This window comes from Lonchura striata, chromosome 1 (genome assembly GCF_046129695.1).
Source record: "Lonchura striata isolate bLonStr1 chromosome 1, bLonStr1.mat, whole genome shotgun sequence".
Classification (NCBI taxonomy): domain Eukaryota; kingdom Metazoa; phylum Chordata; class Aves; order Passeriformes; family Estrildidae; genus Lonchura; species Lonchura striata.
Window position 1 is genome coordinate 24,240,099 of NC_134603.1, and position 20,003 is coordinate 24,260,101.

At 37.6% G+C, this 20,003-nt stretch overlaps 2 protein-coding genes across 2 annotated transcripts in view; both read left to right on the forward strand.

Annotated features, from left to right (window-relative positions):
• The window catches only part of RAD54B (RAD54 homolog B), a 62,242-nt gene that overhangs the window by 17,155 nt on the left and 25,084 nt on the right, over positions 1-20,003 (forward strand). The window lies entirely within an intron of this gene.
• On the forward strand, positions 324-6,693 carry FSBP (fibrinogen silencer binding protein). The gene is made up of 2 exons (XM_021543214.3): positions 324-932; positions 5,209-6,693. Exons 1-2 carry the CDS (start codon positions 562-564, stop codon positions 5,732-5,734), a joined length of 897 nt encoding a protein of 298 aa, XP_021398889.1. The 5' UTR covers positions 324-561; the 3' UTR covers positions 5,735-6,693.

Here is a 20,003-nt window from a genome sequence, read left to right on the forward strand (position 1 = left end):
ACCAGCTCTATGCAAATGGCGCCGGGGGCTCTGCCGGGGCTCTCGCCACACGCGCCGCCGCCTCTCGCCTCCCGCTCCCCGCAACGCGCCCTGCCTCGCACAAAGCAGTTGTTGCTTTTCTGGGGGGGACATCGTTACACGTAAAATCATCTCCAGCACGGTTTCAGTTTGAGATTGTGTGAGGGAGCTGGGAGATGTGTCAGAGCTTGTTACTCCAGCTAAATTAGGTAATTTTTAGCTGGGTAATGTGCTAATCTTTAAACCTTTATGTTTTTAAATCCTGCATATGTCTGGTCTCTTCATACAAAAGTGTATTTTGCTTGTTTCTTCTCGCCTTCTTCAGTCTGAAGCCTTATGTAGGTCAGGCTTGGCTTAAGCAGATTTCCTGAACCTGCGTCAGTTTAAGCTGAAGGAATTTTAATAAACCCTCCCTTGTAGGCGTGGGCCTAAATGAGACTAGCCTAGTTAAGCCTGATCTTTTTCTGTTTGTGAAAAAGAGCTGAGCAGAGCTAGGGACTGCATGGTGGCTCCAGGAACGGCTTCCTTAATTCAAAGATAACAATGGTTGGGAAGGCCAGATCTTCTAATTTTACCTTATCTGAAAAGCTCGATTTGCTAAAACTCGTGAAGCCGTATGTTAAAATTCTCGAGGAACATACCAATAAGCATTCTGTAATAGTGGAAAAAAACAAATGCTGGGATATTATAGCTGATAACTACAATGCCATCGGAGTAGATCGCCCTCCTCGTACTGCACAGGGCCTGCGCACGCTGTACAAGAGGCTCAAAGAATATGCCAAACAGGAGCTATTGCAGCAAAAGGAGACTCACTCAGATTGTAAAAGCAGCATTTCCGAGCCAACCAAGAAAGTTGTGGAAATGATTCCACAGATTTCCAATGTGTGTTTAAGAGACAGGAGCGGTGTTCAAAGGTGAGACAATTCTTTTTATTTTGTTACTGAATGAAAATTATGGCGCCTCCTATCTACTTTGTAATGCTTTTGCTTGTGCTCAGGCACCTAGAGGAAGTGTTTATCAGAGAAAATTCCCAAATGGGAAACAATGAAAAAAATAATACTGCTGTTGTTTTATGAGAAGCTTTATGTTGACTTAGCATTGCATTAATTTTTTTCAGCTCTTCCAAAGCTTGTTTCAGAGTCTTTGTCATACTCTGGAAAGTGAGGGTTAAGAGAGAATCAAAGAGAAATAGTAGCTCCAACCTCTACCCCTCCCCTACCTTTTAATAGGCAGATTATTCAAACACTGGCAAAGTGATGGCTATTCTCCTCCATTTAAGGTAATACTGCAGTCATTTTGCAACATATGGAACTATTACCAGTTTATATAAGATTTTTAATAAAGTTAGTTCACAGAGCTGAAAAACATTTTTCACATTTTTTCTCTCATTTACTTTGGTGTTTGCATGTTATGTTTTAGCTAATCCCAACCCTTTAAAGAAAAAAAAATTGATTCTCCATACTGCAATGCCTTTGTGAGTGCAAATGTTTTTTTAAATGATACTTTTCTTGTACTGACGATGGTTCCCTGAAGCTGGAGCAAAGCTAATTGCAGTCTAAACTCCAAGCAGTTCTGTGTTGTATGTGAGGTAGTTTAAATACAGGGAGAAACTGAGAGGTACAGCACTAGAAGTTTTCTTTTTTTTTTTTTTTTTTTTTTTTTTTTTTGCAAGGTTTCTTTTTTTTACTGCTCAGTAAAGTGAGACACACTGTCTAGATTTGAGCCAGACATAATACAGGCAGGCACTATGCAGGCTTTCTCCCACAGCTGGCTAATGCCCCTCATATCTGACTTGCAACACTCTGCTGGTTCTGTATTGGTCCTTGAGGGATCAAAAAATGCCTGGGTCGGATTTTGGTTCCTCCAGATACAAAAACTAAGCTAGGGAGTGGGGGAGGGAAGTCAAATAACTCCCCAGCAACCTTGAGAAAGCTCGGATTTTTCTTATTTTCCCAAGTAGATTAATGGGAAGCAAACTTTCCGTATTTTAATCAGATATGCTGATAGTGAGTGCAGCAGCGTAACACTCTAAGAAAAGCTGGCATGCGCACACTCGCTGAATTGGATTCATGGTGCCACTGGTTTGAACTGAATAGTAACAATTGTCTAAATCCCAACATGCCAGATGCTCTAAAAATATTCTGTTGTGGGTCCTTTGCGTAAAGAAGTCTAAAGCAACTGGACACTGTGCTGCTGCTCCTCATGAATGCCCCTGGAAGAACCATTCCAAAGAATTCTCTGGAGCAAAATGAGGCTTTTAATTGTGCTAATAAAGGTTGCAGTGTCTTGACTACCAACTTTTGTAAGGAGGGGGAAAAAACCATGGTGTCAGAACTTTAGTTTGTAGATCGGTTTATAAAAAGCACTGACACTTTTAGTGAATGATTAAGAGCTAATGATCTCCATAGTTTGTCTCCTGTAATTTAAACAATTTTTGCAGTTTTTTATGGGTCTGGGAACACTGACTTGATTACTGCTTACCCAAAATGGTTGTTCCTAGGAAAAGCCACTACACTGTGGGCTGAAGGAAAAGAACATAATTCACAAGATTATTTTTTTGTTTGCCCAAATACATAATTATTTGATAGTTTTCTAAATTGCACTTTATTCTTAATTTTATAAACCTGGTGTTGGGTTTTAACTCACCAGGATATGACTTAGGTTTTGGAGGAGGGAAATATGACTTATAACGAGCCCAAATTCTTAATCGCACCTTTAAGGAATTTCTAGCTCGCTGTGATTAAATGAAACCTGGTGAATCATGGGTGCCTGCAGGGTTATAAACACCATGCCCCAATTGTGGTAACTGTTGTTTGTCTTTCTTTCAGTCAAGTTGTCAGAAACAGCATTAGTAACCACCATACAGGCAGCTCTTTTGTTTCTCAATTCCTTCTTTCTCTTTGCTGTCTAATTGTTTTCCACTTAAGAGGCTGACTAAGGGAAAAAAAAAAAAAAAGCCTTATCAGAGTTACCTGAAGATTTGGTAATTTTTCTGGTTCTGTGTGGATTACACTATTAAGAGCTGGATTTGTTTTTCACTGTTTAGAGGCTTTAGTCCATGCTATACAAAATCTCACCTTTTTTTTCCTTCTATTTAACCTCTCTTACTTTCTCTTTCTGCTCTCTGTCAATTTCCTTTTGTCAGAATGACCTGCTTCTCCTGCTGGTTGTTTCCACTTTTCTCAGGCTAGAAGCTGGCCAGGAGCCAGCAAATAAGAAGGGGAGAAGCTTTATTAGAAGCTATGGTTGTGAAGAGGGGGAAAACTCAGAATTACACTCAGCACAGGGGAAAACAAGTGAAAATTTGTGTGCAGGATAATGCTTCTGATGATGAGAGGACTAAAACAATGTGAGAAAGAAACATGTAGGAAAAACTGAAGCTTTGTGGCATGAGGTGGAAAGGAGTAAGGTGATATAATTGATACTCTGTAGTTAGCTCAGGTAACAGTCAATAGAATTAAGATTATCTTGGTTTTTTTCTTCAGGGGATTAATGAAAGGTCAGTTTTCAATTCCTGCTTCAGATGGACAGTGGTTTTTAAAGAATCTTAAGTTTGAATAGTTTGTGTGGCTGACAGGCTTTATTTTTGGAAAATACATTGCTCTGACCCTCACAGGCCTTTTTGTAACTGAGTATTGAGAAGCTTTCATGCTTTTATTATAGAAAATGCATTTTCATGTTAATGGATGGCAGGCTAGGTCAGGGTCTTTCAGAAATTGCAACTATGATTGTTTGTTTCTTTTAAACCCAGAGTTTTGAAGACCATGGGAGAAACAGAAGTTATGATCATGCTACCTTTTCATTAAGGAGGTAGTGCATTTATGTGAGAACAAGATGTATAAATTACATTTCTTCTTTGCTTCTGGGAATTTGAACCTACATCTCTTTCAAATTAGGATGGTGGTTTAATAATCAGATAGTTTCTCAGTGTGTGACTTGTAGGGCTCTGAAGACATTTTGAGGTGTAGAAAAACTCCATTGCTCACCCTCAGATTTAAGACGGTGACTCAAATCCTCCAGGATTGTAAAGTATCTGTGAACATTATGTTTATCATGGATCCACTTGCTGCCTTTGACTGCTAGCAGCAGTTTTTGTGGTGTTCAGAAATGTCTTGAGTCTGCAACCACCAGTTATGGCCTCTGTTTTAGACAGTCCTGGCCATGAGAGAGTGCACTGACTTGGCTGTCAATCCCAAGTTAATATATTCATGTTCCCATGTAACTCTATACTGCCATCCCAGTCATGCAAGCATTCTTTGTAGATCTGTGCAGTAATAGATCAAGAAGCTGGTCTGGCTTAAAAAAGCATTACCTGAATAAAGGAGTGATGTGCAGAAGTGTAGGGTTTCAAACACAACTGATGGTAGACAAGTGTCAGGAACAGCTTGAACCATTATCATCATCAAAGCCAGTGCAATGCCAAATCATTATTTGAGATGCTGCTGACTCAGGGATTTACACAAAGACAGATGAGTCAAGTGGGTGTTGTTCTTTAAAGAAATAAATGCACAGAGCTATAGGTTGTTCTTAATGGAAACATTTCTGTGTCTTGAAGCTTCAGAAGAAATATTAAGATGGATGATTCAAAAAGAAGGAACATGGATTAGCTTGGTTCCCAAATCTGCTGGCAAGGGTTGTCTTTTAGGCTCTGGTTTCTTTTCTCAAGGCATTTTGTGTAATTTTATTTAGTGATTATTTTATGTTGGGGAAAAAACCCAAATACTTGGGTGCATGAATCAGAAACAGGGAGCACATTAAAACAGGGGGAGACAAATAAGTTTGGGAGATGGAAATGTTTGTGCCATGGTCCACTCTACCTAAATTAATGTCCTTTTAAAATCACCTTTTATATTATACAAACTTTTTCTTCTATTACTTGCATGACTTGGTGCTGCCTTTTAATTTTTGTTTTCATTTGATATTAATAGCCCTTCTTGCTTCTTCAGTGTCAGACGGGCCTACCAGACAAGTTCTCTATTTTCTGTACTGCCTTTAGAACAATAAGATCTGAGTAGGACAGGGTTTTGTCTGTGTGGTAAGAAAGAGGGGCACAAGTGGTGTTCAGGTAAAGAAATGGAATCCCGGGCATAGATAGCGGAGTAGTATTCAAATGAAGCTTTGGTTACTTACAGCTATGCCTTTTGAAATAGTTTTTAATGGATTATTTAAATATGATTTTGTGTGTTCTAGTGCTAGTATCGATAAAGAAACAATTGCTGGTACCAGTTCACCACAGGCAATGTTGGATCACCATCCTGCAACAGTCATGATGGACTTGCAGTCAGAAGAGGATGTCAAACCTCCTCCTTCTCTGATTATAGACTCACAGCAAAATGAGAACTTTGAACAAGAGGAAGAACACCAGCTGGTGCATATTATGGAAAGGTCTCCTTCAACATCGGTGTCTTCAGTTGATATGAGAGTGATGATGTCTCCTTCCCCTGTACCAAGAAGAGATGAGTTTTTTAGGCTTGAGGTTGGAGAACGCTTTAGACCAGTGTGTGGTTATGACCCTCAGATGTTACAAATGCTGAAAGAGGAGCATCAAATAATATTAGAAAACCAAAGAAAAATTGGTCTTTATGTCCAAGAAAAAAGGGATGGTTTGAAAAGAAAGCAGCAACTGGAAGAAGAACTGTTGCGAACAAAAATCAAAGTAGAGAAGCTGAAGGCAATACGACTACGCCGTGATCTGCCAGAATACAGCAATATCTAAATATTGCTAAATCTAAATATTTTATTACTTCTGTCATATTCTTTGAAATAATAATAAATGCAAAATTGTTTTTTATGTTAATATGGATGGATCAAAATCTGGGCTTGAGACATGACAGCATATGTTGTTTAAGTACTTTAGAAAAATACTTTGTATGGGTTTGAATGCACCAACTCTTCTGGTCTAAAGTACAGTCAAATCCATGTTTAAGTGTTCAGGTTGATAAAAAGCCAAATTTTAAAAATATTTCTACTTACCTTTAAAATTGTGATGAACTAATGGAAATTTAATTCAGTTCTTGTTAAAAATTTTGGTCATATGCATTATTTTTTCAAATAATCACCTTTAATATCTTAATGAAGTTGCAGGTAAATAAATGCATATAAGAAGGAGAAATAAGAGGCCATGTTTAAATGTTTTATTCTTTTCAACTTGGTAAATCTTATGACAGTAGTGACATTTGGCTGATATATCAGCTTGGAAAGCAGAATTACTGGATTGTTATATTTTTTTAATGTTCAGTAGACAGTTGAATAAATGTACATCTTTTAAAAAGTTAATACTTTTTAATTGTTTCCAGTGGAGAAGTATTTCCATAGGATGTTATCAAAATAGAGACAATGAATGGTTTTTAAAACTGCATGCATGTGTAATTTGTGTGTACAGTTACCATGATTGTGTATTCAGTTATAGTAATTATACTGGTGATCAACCACCTAAATAGCTACTTTGCTCATTTGCATGCATAATTACTGCAGTGCATGTGCAACCAAGACAGTTGCGGGTGCCTTTGATCAATATCACTATGACTATAAGCTACTGAAATAAAATAGTTTATGTATGTAAGTAACATGTGACTTGAAATCAACACAAGATTGTGTTATTCTGGGTCCATTTTATAGATCCTGTTGCTCCAATCTTTCAATTAGTTTCAAATAAAAAGCCCCAAATGAAAGAAATATTGATTCTCTTGTCTGTCCTGGTAGGAGCTCTTTCTTTCCTCTGTAGTTATGATCAATGCTCATAACTGGAAGAAAAATACGTGGAAAATATCAGTCCCAGATGATTAATTTCTTCATAATTCATAGTCTCCTGCCTGTTGTGAATGGATCCACAACTGCCTTAGATCTCTGACTCCTTATTCCCTGTAACAATGCTTTCCCCTTCCTCTAACCTTTGCATCAAGAAAAGGAAATGAAGGACAGCATCAAGGAAAAAGAACAAAGGAAATGTAACTCCTCTGGTGCCTCCCATCTCAGAGGGCCTCAACAACAGAATGAACAAAAGCAATTGGAAGAAGATTATTTTTTCCTCACTCCTGTCATCACTGTTTTCCCTAATTTGCTTCTTTCTCCACTCCCACAAACCTCTGCATGCAAGCATGGGGCACTGGTCTGCATCAGCAGACTCTCAATGAGGTAAGCCTCGCACCTGTTTGTTGGTCTTCTGAGTAAATCAGGTACCACAGGAGTCGGTACTTACTGAAAGCTGAAGACTGGAAGCATGTAAGTGTAGTTGAGAAGCTAATGGAACTTAAAGAATTGCCGTTAAATTTTGTGGTATAATAATCTTGACTGTTACTGCCCAGATAACTTTAACAAGTCTCAGGTAGGAAGAGTAAAGGGAAGCAAATACTTTATTTGCAAACTGAGGAAAACTATAGAACAGTGAAAACAGGTGTTGACAATCTGGAGTTCCTCAATACTTTGTTTTCTTGAGAAGAGAGTACTGTAAGTGTTCTGGGAATTTTTGTGTGTACTGAAAATGGAAAATGATGGTGCCTGGATAAGTGGCCTTTGTTCTAGTACAGTCCTTGGCTTTCTGCTGTGTTTCTTAGTTCAAGGACATTGATCTGTTTTTGTGTAGCTGGAAATGCTTCAAGGAGGTACTCACTTCTTCGAGTTTACAAGAATCAAAATTATGGCTTTAATAAATAAATACAGATTTTATTTGTTCTGCTTCTCAGAAATGGGAAACAGCACTAAATTATCTGCCCTTGTCTCGAAATTTGAAAATGTATTTTCAAATGTATTTCAGTTGAAGATCAGAATTCTAGTTTCTAGTGGTAAGGAATTAACTTCTAGTTTCTGTTCTTATGTATTATGCAAATGAACAAGTTTTTAACAGTTCATAAAATAATTCCCATACGGCTCATAGTCTTTGAGTGGTTTTGAATTATAGGTACTGTTAACACTCGCCACCAAAATGCTCTGGAGACTTTAGGATGTTTTCTTGTGATGCTATATGACTTCCAGGGTTTCTGCTAGCATGGTATTTTTATTTCGAAGACTAGAAGTAGAGGAGTTTTCAGTCTGGGAAAGCTTATAGTATTTTCTCAACTGGCAGGCAAAGTAGTTGCTAAAATAGGACTCTGCATAGAGCAAATTCTCCCTCGTGTTCTTTATGTTGGAAGGGGAAGGATGCAAATGAGTCAAGAAATAAAATGCCCTGTCCCCTTATAGCTGGTCTTCTTCCATGTTTCATTGTTCTGATTTTGTGTCATTTGTTGGTGGAAGACTTTTGTTCTTATCTGCAAGCAGCACCTCTAGTTAGAGATCTCATGCTTCTCATTTGCTGTGTTCTCAGTTTTGTTTCTTTTGACTTTTGGGGAGCTTTGGAAAGGGGGAGGTATGTATTGAGTGCCCATGGAGCTTGCTCCTTTCTTTACTGGTGAGATGATTATTTCCTTTCACTAAAGAAGTGTTTCCTCCTTCAGTGCCATTATATTGCTCTCTCAGTTCAGTGTGGTGCTGACCTCTCTATGTTGATGGATTTGCATTTCTTTCTCACTCCACATCTGCTTTGCAGTATCAGGTTATCTTTCTGAGTCAGACTTCTCACTTCTCTGTGTCTGTTCCTGATTTTTTTCCATGTATTCCTAATGTTGGGTACATGCACCACAGCTGTTGCTGGTCATTCTGGACCATGAAGTGCTATGAATTTTTACTGTTCCAGCAAATGATACTGTGCTAGCATGTGTGAAAGGGATGGTAGGAAGCCCTTCCCTCCTTCGCCCTCATTCTTATCCTCTTACTCCCTTTGCTACATCTGGCAGTGCCATTCCCTCTCTGCATGTTTATAATGTAGAGTACAAGTAGAATAATTTAGGCAAGGATGAATTTCTACCATATGTTCATGTCCTTCTACTAAGATAACTGCAATAAACAGGCTAAAGGAGTAATTTAATGCTAAACATCTAATGAATTTATGTTTAGTATTAGAATAAAAAATTGTACCTATGATAACTTTGTGATAATTATGATAGCATTTTGTGTAATTTCATCTATCCAAGTCACTGGCTAGCAATCAGTCTATAATGTCATCACTGCTACCTAATTATCTTGGTTTTTTTGTTCCTGCTTCCCCCTGTAAGCCTTTGATTTCTGTGGAATGCTTGCCTTAGATGAGAATTCTTACCAGGTAAAAAGGGTAGGAGAGAACACTCCAAGACTGGGAGAGATTGCTTGTAGCTAATTGTACTTGTCATACTCCTGTTTTCTAATATTTTCCACCTAACTAGCTTAAATTTGTTTCTTTAATTTATACTTCTACACACTTTCTGACTTGGGATTTTTTCTCCCTTTACATTGAAAATACTTGCATACAGTCATCTTTCAGCAAACCTTTGCTCACTGGATTTCCAGTAGTTAAAGCCATTAAGTTCCTTATAATTAAATGATAGTTGTTTCTGAGTGGGAGGAAGAAACAAGATTGTGCTACCCAGGCTGCCTGGCTAAGCTGCCTTTTAAAATTTCCTATGTCTTTTTTTAAAGTGCTTTAGGATGCTTCCATGTCAATTTTAACTTCAGTAAAATAATAAAACGGTTTCTCAATAAGATGATAAAATGTTGTTTTCCTAAGATGTTGATTACTTTTCCAGTTTGCTTATGAAAATAAAAAGAGACCTCTAGAAAGAACATTTTTAGCATTAAAATGCATTAAATATAGCTTCTCACTGTGTATTCCTAACAAGTAAGGTCATTAGACTGTTTTCAATATCCAGGTCTTTAATAATGTGAGAAATCTTACTGCCTGTGTCTTAGAGTGAAAAAAAAAAGAAGTGCTGTTTACAGTAGTTAAAATAATGTCTGTTAGCTGTCTGTATAGTATAGAACTAAGTTTCAATCATTCTGTGACCTCTGTTTCTGTTTTTTACCTCTGCAAAAACTAAAAGTATTCACTTTGGTGTCAACCTGTGTGTTGTGATGCTTGCTCTTAAATGGCATCCAGTTTGTCTGGGTGAAGTTTTTCTCCATACTAAATATAGAGTTTCCTGAAGTTCATTGAATGCTAACTAACAAAATATGGATTCTTTCTTGTAAAACTGACAGTTGTCCAGTGGTAAAATAGTTGAAAACCTTGCTTTTGATTTGTGTATGTGGGGAAGTGGATGAGGGTCAGAGAACCCAAGGAAAGCTCAGCCATCTGTAGGCATTGGCATTCCCCACTGTCCCTGCCTTTCTTCCATGCTATGGGATTTTCACACTGTTTTATCCTAGTGACTACACAGAATGATTTGTTGATGCATCCAAATATCTCTTCAGTATAACATCTTGTTTAACTCTGTATTACTCACACAAGAAGAATATAATATAATTTTAATTGAATACTTAATCAGCAGTTACTCCACATAATTTATGATTTCTATTTGCTCTTTAAACAGCAGATTTGGAAACTGCTACTGAATTTTTTTCTTTGTATTTTACACATGCAAATTTTTTTTTTTTTTTTAACAAGTCATGGTTTTCTGGTGATTCCCTTTTGGCTCTTGATTTTCATTTATAGTTAGGCACAATAATTAGCATAATTTGACATAAATACAATGAAGAAACAATTCCACTGACTTACATTGCCCCACCAGATTTGGTTGACTTCTGGGCCCAGTTTGGTTAGGGCTGTCCTTTTGTTTACAGTAGTCTGTGTGTTGACATATGCTTGCTTTGTATGTTGTTGTAAGAGCCTTGTCTATATTACTAATAATTTCTCAAAATAAATGCATTTTCAAAGTTTGGAACTTTCTACATACTTGAAATAAGTAAACTAGCTTATAAATGACTGATTTTTAATTTTTTTTTTTTAGCTTTCACTTAACAGAAGCAATTAGACAAAATGTTTATCTAGTTTGGGGATAGGGAGAAGGGATGTTGAACTGCCTGTGGTTAGTTGCTACAATATTGTTTATCCTGCATTGCATCAGATAAAAACTTGCAGTAGTGTCGTGTTGTATTTGTTATTAATCACTGAATATGTCATGTGAAAGAAGTAATTTATCATAGCTCAGCAGCAGTTTGCAGATAAATTTTACATAGGCTACTTGTTGATACTATTAAGAATACCATTATGTAAAGTGAAAGCTTTTATGTGTGGTATGTAACAGAGATACAGGATTAAAAGCAGTACGTTATACTGCTATTGCCGTGGTCTCCATTGTAATATGGCATTTGTTTCAGGCTGTGCTGTAAGCCACCCCAAACAAAATTGACTTGTAACCTCTGCAGGTTTCACCCAAGTGAAGTTTGCATTGCTTTGCACTGTGAGGAGGCTTTGGCAGTAGCTTGTACTTGACAATATGACCTTAGTAGTTAACTGTCAATTTGGCCAAGCTACTTTATGCTGTTACCTCCTTTCAGGCTAGAGTGTGTGTTCTATATATGTGTTTGTTGATGACTCATCTTTTTCCTGTGAAACAAATTGCAGGGAGAATACTCTGTTTAGCATATATTGAATTTTTATCATACTTTCTTTGTAGTGTTCCAGTTTCCCTGTGCTTTTGAAAAAGTATTTGAAACTTGGCATCAAGCTGGTCTTTGGCCATTCCTGTAAAACCTCACTCAAGTTTGTCTTAATTTGTAAGTCATTAACACAGAAGGTGGTAGTTTTCAGAACAAGTTTGTTACACTTTGGACATAGTCCATAATAACTGTGTCTTAAGAAAGCCTGTCCAGTCTGAGCACATTGTGCTCCTGAGGGTGGATCAGGGAGTTCTCAGCTGTGAACACATTGAATGAAAGCAAGAAAATGTGTCTGTAGTTTTGCCAATAATGGGACAGACACCTCAGTGAGGAAGCCACTTTGTTTAGTTCCAGAAGGTTGCAGGTGACAATGAGGATCTCGAGCACACGTGCCCTTCTTTTGGGGCAATAAGGATTTCAGAGCTGTTGGACTGTCCAAATGGATGGGTAATGGCCCAGCTCTTTTCCAAAAAGACCAGCAATAGCCTGGAAAATATGGGTTGTAACCCTGTGATTAAGAGTGCTGCAGTGTGTGTGCAGAAAAAGACTGGGCTAAGTTCGTTTAGGGAATTTTGCCTTTGCTGTTTGTTATAATATTTCTGCTAGATAAAATCTATTAATTTCAGAATAGTTTTTGTTATGTAACTGTATGTGCTAATTTGTTGTACTTGAGTTTTGATAATACACAAGTCCTAAGTGAACATTTGAGATGGCACTAAAGATGTTTTTCAGCAGTACAGAACTTAAGTCTACTTGGAGAGTTTCAGATACTTTAGCTCTGAAGATCTAGTGGGCATCTCTAAAGCTTGTTTTCAAAGGAAATAGAGATAAATTTAGTCTTTTTCTAAATCTCATCCTTCTCTCATGAGTGTGCCCATGCACTTACATTTGTAGGCATACATATACCCAACGAGATACACACAGGAGCAGTTGGTAAAAGAGCTGCATGTGCTGCAGAGGCTTTCCAATGGCACCAAGGGTCAAAGCAGTCTTTTGGGAATAGCAAGTAGAGCTGGGCTGCTGATGGAAAGCTGCCACATCTCCATGTCTTCTAGCGTTTCCTTATATAAGTGGTCAGCTCAGGACCAAAAATAGGTAGGGTTGACATAAACTAGGGTCTGCTAAAGGCATCACGAATTTAAGGCTTCCTGCATGGAATCATCTTATTAGTTTGCATTGGAATTTCTATGCAATTTAAGTTTATTCAGTTTTCAGAGTCAACAAAGTAAATGCCTCATATCTCTACAGTGATGAATTTCTTCTGTTCCCTCCTTCATTTTCCCAGCTCTATTTTGCTTTCCTAGTAAGAATTACAACTAAAGCTCTATGTTTCTGTGTTTGGAATATAAATATTACTTTTCTACTTGGACTACTGAATGGATTACATTTATGTAAATCAAAGTTATGTAACTTGATTTGGAAAGATTACTTTTCCCCTTTCCAAATATTTCATCAGCCACTCTGCAAGTAATCATTGCTGCATAACACATGAAAATTCTAAAAAATATGACTCATCCTTTGTGTGCCTCTTCCCAGGGTAATGTTATAAATTTTAAACAGTCCTGTTTAAATAATTTAGGACAGGAATATGTTGTGTTTCATGCTTGTGACAGTGGGCATAAGTTTTATGATTACTCGTATTTTAAGGACTCTTTACTACAATCCAGGAAAATCAAAGATGGCCATTAACAAACAGAACATTAAAAGTGTTTTTACTGCCAGTATGTGCTAAAACAGATGTTAATATGAAGGATATATAATCTTAATAAATCCCTTTCTGCCTGCTTTCTTTTTGTTACAGATCTAAGTCTTTGCATTTCAGAAACAGATTTTGTACAGTGCAGAAACAGTTCTCTAATAGTTTTCTAAAAAAAAAAATGACAGAAGTAATAAGAAATGCTTAAGAGAATGCCAAACCACATATTTTCAAAATATCACATGTGGGTTTAGCTGAGTACCTTCCATTTACATTTAAACACAAAGCACAAAAGGAAGAACACTTTTATCTCTGCAAACTGCTTCCAAAAAGGACTGCTTTTTGAGAAGGCTACAATTAGCCTGTGATTGTGTAATAGTCTATTAACTACTTTTTAATATAAATGTGGGGTTTTTTGTAATTTAAATATTTGGAATATTTTCATATCGCATTTAAACTATAATTTATTGCAATAATATTCAATATTTACAGAATCCAAGAATAAATTTTGCTTTGGGGTCTCACTTCTGCTTTTTTTTTTGAAGTAAAAACCCCTTTACTTGACAAATTAATCAAAACAATTTTTGGTGTGGATGACAACATTAAGAAGTATAGTAAACAGTCAATTTGGATGGCATTTTACTGGTTCCAATGTTTTACTGAGCTGATCTGGCTCACTGCACCAAATGATGCCTGCAGCCTTTCAAAATTCTCAATGATGCTGCTTTTTCCTTTGATAATAGGACTTGCACATCTATTTCTGTAGACCTGACAGAAGCTTTCAGCTTAGTTCATTAAATTTTTACAGTGAAAGCTGGAGTTGGATTTTTAGACAGCTGAGAGGTTTAGGAAGAATAGTTTTCTGCCATGGAGCTGTAATTTTGAAAGTATGTGCTCTCCATCCTCCCTCCTCTATAGTTGATATGCTTAAGAGGTAAATGTTTCATTAAATGGTGATGAGAGGATTCTTCCTAAATGTTTGAATTAAGTACATTCACCAGCTCTGTCACTGTATATAGAAGGCTTCTATTTGCAAATAAAGGTTACTACTCAAGTGTTCAAAAAATCGCAAATAACACAAACTGAACCCAGTTTCCACATTCTCTTCGGTATCATCATTAGGTACATGATTAAGGATTGTATTTTTGTAGACTTCCTTGCCAGTTCACAGAATGGACTGTGTCAACTCAGTGAGTCACTATTCAGTAGTTTCTTTGCACCTCTTTGTTCAGTTACAGAGCTACACCTTGTTCTCAGCGTATTTTTCAAACTATTTTGAATTAATTAGCTTATTTTTTTTCCTCTGGTGCTCATTGTGATAGTATCTGAATGCCTATGAGATGTAATTATGTTTCACAACATCCTTGTGAGACAAAAAGTTGGTGTAACCTCCACTTTCTAGAAGATAAAGTGCGAGTTGAGGCAGAGAATAACACCAAAAGGCCCTACTTTTATGGATGGTGCAGACTGAATCATGGAGGACTGCATTGTCTCAGTGCTTTAGGATACTGCACTGTTAATCTTTCCCAAGCACCACTTCCAGTTACACCCATGAGTGTTCACTATTAATATAAATGAGACTGAATCACAAGTCAGGCGCTCAGACAAATGTTTATTGCTAAAAGTTGAGGTTAAATGACTTTCTTTACATCACAGAGAAACTCCAGAAGACATGCAAGTAAAGTCCAGTTCTTTAAGGCATTATTCAGCTTATCTAACCACGAGATTGGACTATCTGTCCTTGCAGCCTTGTCCATCGCACACCTTTTGCAATTTGCAATAAAACAGTGGAGGGATGGCAGAGGCAACAGCAGCCTTTTTTCCCCACAACTTTTCCTGGCTTTCCAGCAGTTCAGTTCTCTGCACTGAATGAACAAGAGGTCCCACAGCAGTGTAGGGCAGCATGCTTTCTCTAAGGACTTTATCATGGATCACAGTGGGTCCAATCAGGTCACTGGAACACCTTATTTCTGACATCTTCAAACTTTGCTTGACCTTAGAACTATTCACTTGATGAAGATGGGTCATAGGGCTGGTGGGCAGGTGGGTAGCATAGTTTTTTACCACAAGGTTGTTAATCTTCTGGGTTTTGGAGCAAATTAACATTTCTAAACAGATTATTCTATATAATTTGGTATTTTCATCTATGTAAGACAGGGTTGAAAACCTTACCTTTCCCCTTTAAAGTAATAAATCAAATTACTGCATTAAGATATCACTGAATTCAGTGTACAGTATTAATATCTATCGAGGCATGCAGTAGTTTGCTCAGTAAGTTTTGCCCAAGTTTGATGACAGCAAAGAAATTGAAAGACCAAAAATTTTTCATGTTGAAGAGCAGAAGGTACTGAGAGGACTTTAGGGAAAGTGATATGATGATTCAAGCTCTAGCTCTTGCTTTGTCTATGTGGACTTGTCCACTAGAAGATATTTGTCTGATTCTGGGTCTTCTGCTGGTCCTAAACTCAGAATTGATGTAAGTTTGTCTTGCAGGGAATGATCTGTGAAATGGATCCAGTTCAGGAGCTTAATTTCCTCCATCTCTTACATTGCACCTAAACCTTCCATTGCAGCCCTATTCACCTGTAGAGTAGCTACCAAACCTGAGTCTGCCCTGTTTACCAGGATGCTGTGTTTATGTGAATGCCCTTCATGTCTTTGTGCAGTCAGTGCCCTTCTGTGCTCAACTGCTTGCCATTTTTTATGTGGCAATACCACGTTGTCTTTAGTTGGTATCTTCTGTTGTCATTTTCCACTTCTATTTTCCCTGTCATTGCCTAATAGTTCCTATTCTCATTTTTTCCTCTGAAGTTGTCCTGTGATTTCCCTCAGTGTTTTCCAGCTGTACATTTTCCTAGTAAATCTTGCATTTTGAGGGTCAGAGGTGAGAGGCAGTAAGTTGTTTTTTTTTGCACCACCTCCTACTCAGAAAATTCCAACTCTGTGTCTGGTCCTTGACTCTTATACTGGACCCCAATCCCATTCTGCCTGAGCGGTTCTCCCCAGCCATCCTCCTAACATATCCTGTTGTTTTCTTACTCTTTTACTCCATGTCTGGTTTCTAGCCTGCATGTTCTGCTTCCAGCTCAGACTTTGAGTCTTCTACCCAGTTGCCAGTTTTCAATTGGTTCAACATCAGCCTTCCTTTCCAACAATAGCCTTTCTTGTCAGGCTTCATCTCTGAAATTGCTTTTCCTTGTAGCTGGTCTGTGTCCCTTCTGCCATCCTTACCTGTTTGGTGCCCAAAGAGAGCTGCATAGTCTGAAGGAGGAGACCGTGGGAAAAATTCCCTGCTGGAATTGTGGAAGAAACTCAACTTCAGTCTGAGTAGTGAAAGCTGTGACTACAGAGAAACCTGTTCTTGGCCTCAGTTAGAGCATGTCCAGTGTGTAATCCTCAAGAAATTAAGCTGTAGATACTGTACAAACTGCATTTATTTCTAAGAGGTTTAGGTTTCAGGAATAGAAAAAGTTGTAGCTTAGCAAAAAAAAAAAAAAAAAAAAAGACTGGATTAATCTGTGATTTTTTTATAAACAGTAATTTTTCTTTCACTGCCAGTTTTTATGAACATTGTGCAAATGTGTGAATAGGTGTGCTTAAACTGAGGCAGCTAGCATAGAAGATGTACTATGAACTCATGAAGGCCTGTCAAAGTTATTAGCTTTGTAAAATAATATCTACTGAAGGAAATCCTCATAGTATTTCATAGTCAGGAATCTAGAGCCTAGTTTGAGTGGCATTTCAGATTATTGAGAGACTTTGAAACAGAAGTTTAAAAATATTATTTTTTTTTATCATTTACATTTTTCTTTAAAAATAATTTTGCATTTAGAACAATGATGTGTTTTCCAAAGAAAATATTCCTGCTTGAAATATCAGTCTTTAGGTGAGTTTGTTATCTATGCTGATACATGCAAAAGGAATTTCAAATACATTTTGTCTTGGAAAGAGAAGTACAAAGCACTGGGTTGTAATCAAATTACTCTGAAATGTACTGCCAACTGTCATTGATTGAGGTTTAGGGCAAGCCAGCTTGACTCTTGCTGTTTGCACTCCTCCTGAGGTCTCATAAGTGCCATGGGAAGAGTTACTGCATTTTTTTTTTCCATCTTGGAGGCACACAGATATATATTTACATGTTCGCATAGTATTAAGTTTATTATTAGACTGAAATAGCTTTGCAAGTGAAAGATAATGCTATCTGACTCATATTTCTTTAAATATTTCTGGGATATCTTAGAAGTGTGTGACATATAGATCTTTCATAGGCAACTAAACATTTAACTGCTATGTAAATGTCTGTTCTCAATATGTTACAGATTAATTAAGAAACATTTTGGTTACTTCCTCTGCTCAGAAGAAAGAGATGGTGCAGGCTCCATGGAGCAGACTGATGGCACCTGAGCCGAGTCACTGCAGAGGCTACAGCAGAGCACTGGCATTGAGTTTAGGCTGTGATTCATTCAAAGCCCCAGTCTCCTTTTACTGCAGTTCAGATTTTTTGATTTGCCTCCTTCTATTTCTTAATTCCTTAGTGCTATAGAGTGCAACTTTAATCAATGTTATCCTCTCTAAGCTGCAATTTTTGCATTATGACAGTACTTTTTAATGAGAAGATTCAGAGCAGTTGAGCAAAAACTTGCCTGTTGTTTCATACATGCTTACATTGTGGAAGTTCAGGTGTGAAGGTGATTTGTATCACAGGACCCATGGTTTAAAAATCACCCTACTGCTACAAAAAGATGGGCAGCCTCCCAGTCTCCTTGGTCCAAACTGCACATGCCCCTTCCCTATATTGGCTGTAGTTGGTGATGGGATTCATTGAGCTGGCTTTCGTGCAGCTGGTGGATGAGAAGCAGAGCTGGAGAGGGGAGGAAAGGTGAGCTCATGGGCTTTGGCAGCAGCCTGCAGTGGGATTGGGTTAAGCCATCCATTAAACCACACCCAGGCCAAGGTGCCAGTGCCTGGCTCACTGGAGCGTGCCCCTCACTCAAGGCAATGCGTGCGCGCTGACGGAGCTGCAGCCCGCAGTGTCCTGAAAACGAACGCTGGAGTTACCTTGGGTAGTCTTTCATAATGCAGCTGCTTTCTTGCTGCATTGGGAGTAACCTAACGCACTTATTCGATGCATTTTCTCGAAATCTTGCTCATCAGAAACTGGTTAAACTGGTTTGCCATTGGAATGCTCCCATCCCCTCTCCTGGATCCAGTCCCGATTTCTGTAAATCATCACCTTCCTGAGGCTGCTGAAACTTTTCCTCATATCACCGAGGCTGTGGGTTTATATCTTGAAACTTAAGCCCTTGTTTTCTCAACCACAGATAGAAAGCTTTATTTGTGGAAGCTTTTCAAAGCCTTGTTAGCCGTGTCTTTAAATTTCCCAAACCCTTCCTTTGGGAGGAGAGCCATGCCTCTTGCTACTGTTTCTTCACGATTAAGCAAACCTTACTGCCAGGCTGGGTTTTGGCTGCTTGGGAAAGAAATGAGTGGGCATGATTTCCTGATGTTTCTCATACCACAGGGTATGCATGGTTGTTGTTACTTATTGTTTTTACTCCAAACTGATTAACAGCAGAGCCCAGAAGGTCCAATTGCAGTTTGTCTTCCAGGATCTCAGCAAATCCAGCTCTATTTCAGATACTGTCTATGGTCTCTGAGCAGCAAGGGGTTTTTCTGTTGAATCCACTGCGCACTGTACCCCTAAATCAAACACTGAACTTAATTCCTGTGTATAACATACCATTCTCATTTCAATTCCTGAAAAGCTCATGACACTGAATTTGAATATTCTGCTATTGCACTGCAATAATCTTTAAAGTTAAATAGGTGTAAAGCTGAATGCAAACAAAACTGATAAGATAAAAAGAAGGTTGAATGAAAGTACCTAATCAGCATTGTTGGTGAACAGGTTTAGGTTTTCTGTTCAAGGGAATTATGTGAAAGATAATTTTGAGAGGATGTAATTATTTTTACATAAAAATGTTTAATTAAAAAAAAAAAACACTTTACACTTTTATCTGAAAATATACTGTAGTTATTGGTAAAAGGAAGATGATTTATGAAACATAAATTATAGAAACAAATTGTTATTGCATATTTCTGTAAACAGAAGTTATGGTAATTCAGAAGACAAATTTAGGGAAGAAATCTGAACATTGCAGAGGCTATAATTTTTCATTTTCCCCATAAGAACATGATAGTATTGCATGGAATATTGGTGCCTGGTTTGGTTCTTACTGGGGACAGGTTGCTTTGGAAATATTTTTCAGCAAAACTTACTATAAAAAAAGTCTATCAATTTCCAGCTTTGTTTTTAAATTATTGGTTTTCCAATTATTTTAAATGAAGCAGGGATAAGAAAATTTTGAACACTTGTTATTGATTTGAAAGTTAAGCTACTCTTGATTCAGATAATACCATCCAGGATGCCCTGAGTAAAAGAGCAATGACCATAACACAGATCTCGGGGCTCACCAAACTCATGTGGGAGGTCAATGAAGGAGACAAAGAGGTGGTCATTTGTTTATGGATGGCCATCCTTCAAGAAAAAAGAAGAAAATTCTGAAGTGAAATCTCCAGTTCTTGTAGTAATAGTTTAAAATCTTAATATAAGGAAAGTAGTTGTTGATTAAACTAAGAGAATCAGTTTGAATAACAAAAAGAAAACCATCTTGTATTTTTCTGCTGAATCAATTTACAATTAGACGCTCAATATAGAACGAAATTAATCTTTTGCAAGGTACAGGTTTCCTCTCTTCCCCCCTTTCACTTCTCTAAATCTTACCACTTGTGATTACTGAAGATCTAATAGAGCCTTTTAACTCTTTTACAGAGCTGCATG

Excerpts from the sequence above, each read along its gene's own strand:
- FSBP (XM_021543214.3), top strand. The coding sequence starts at position 562 with ATGGTTGGGAAGGCCAGATCTTCTAATTTTACCTTATCTGAAAAGCTC. Across the intron at positions 933-5,208 it reads GACAGGAGCGGTGTTCAAAG|TGCTAGTATCGATAAAGAAA; the intron begins GTGAGACAATTC and ends TGTGTGTTCTAG.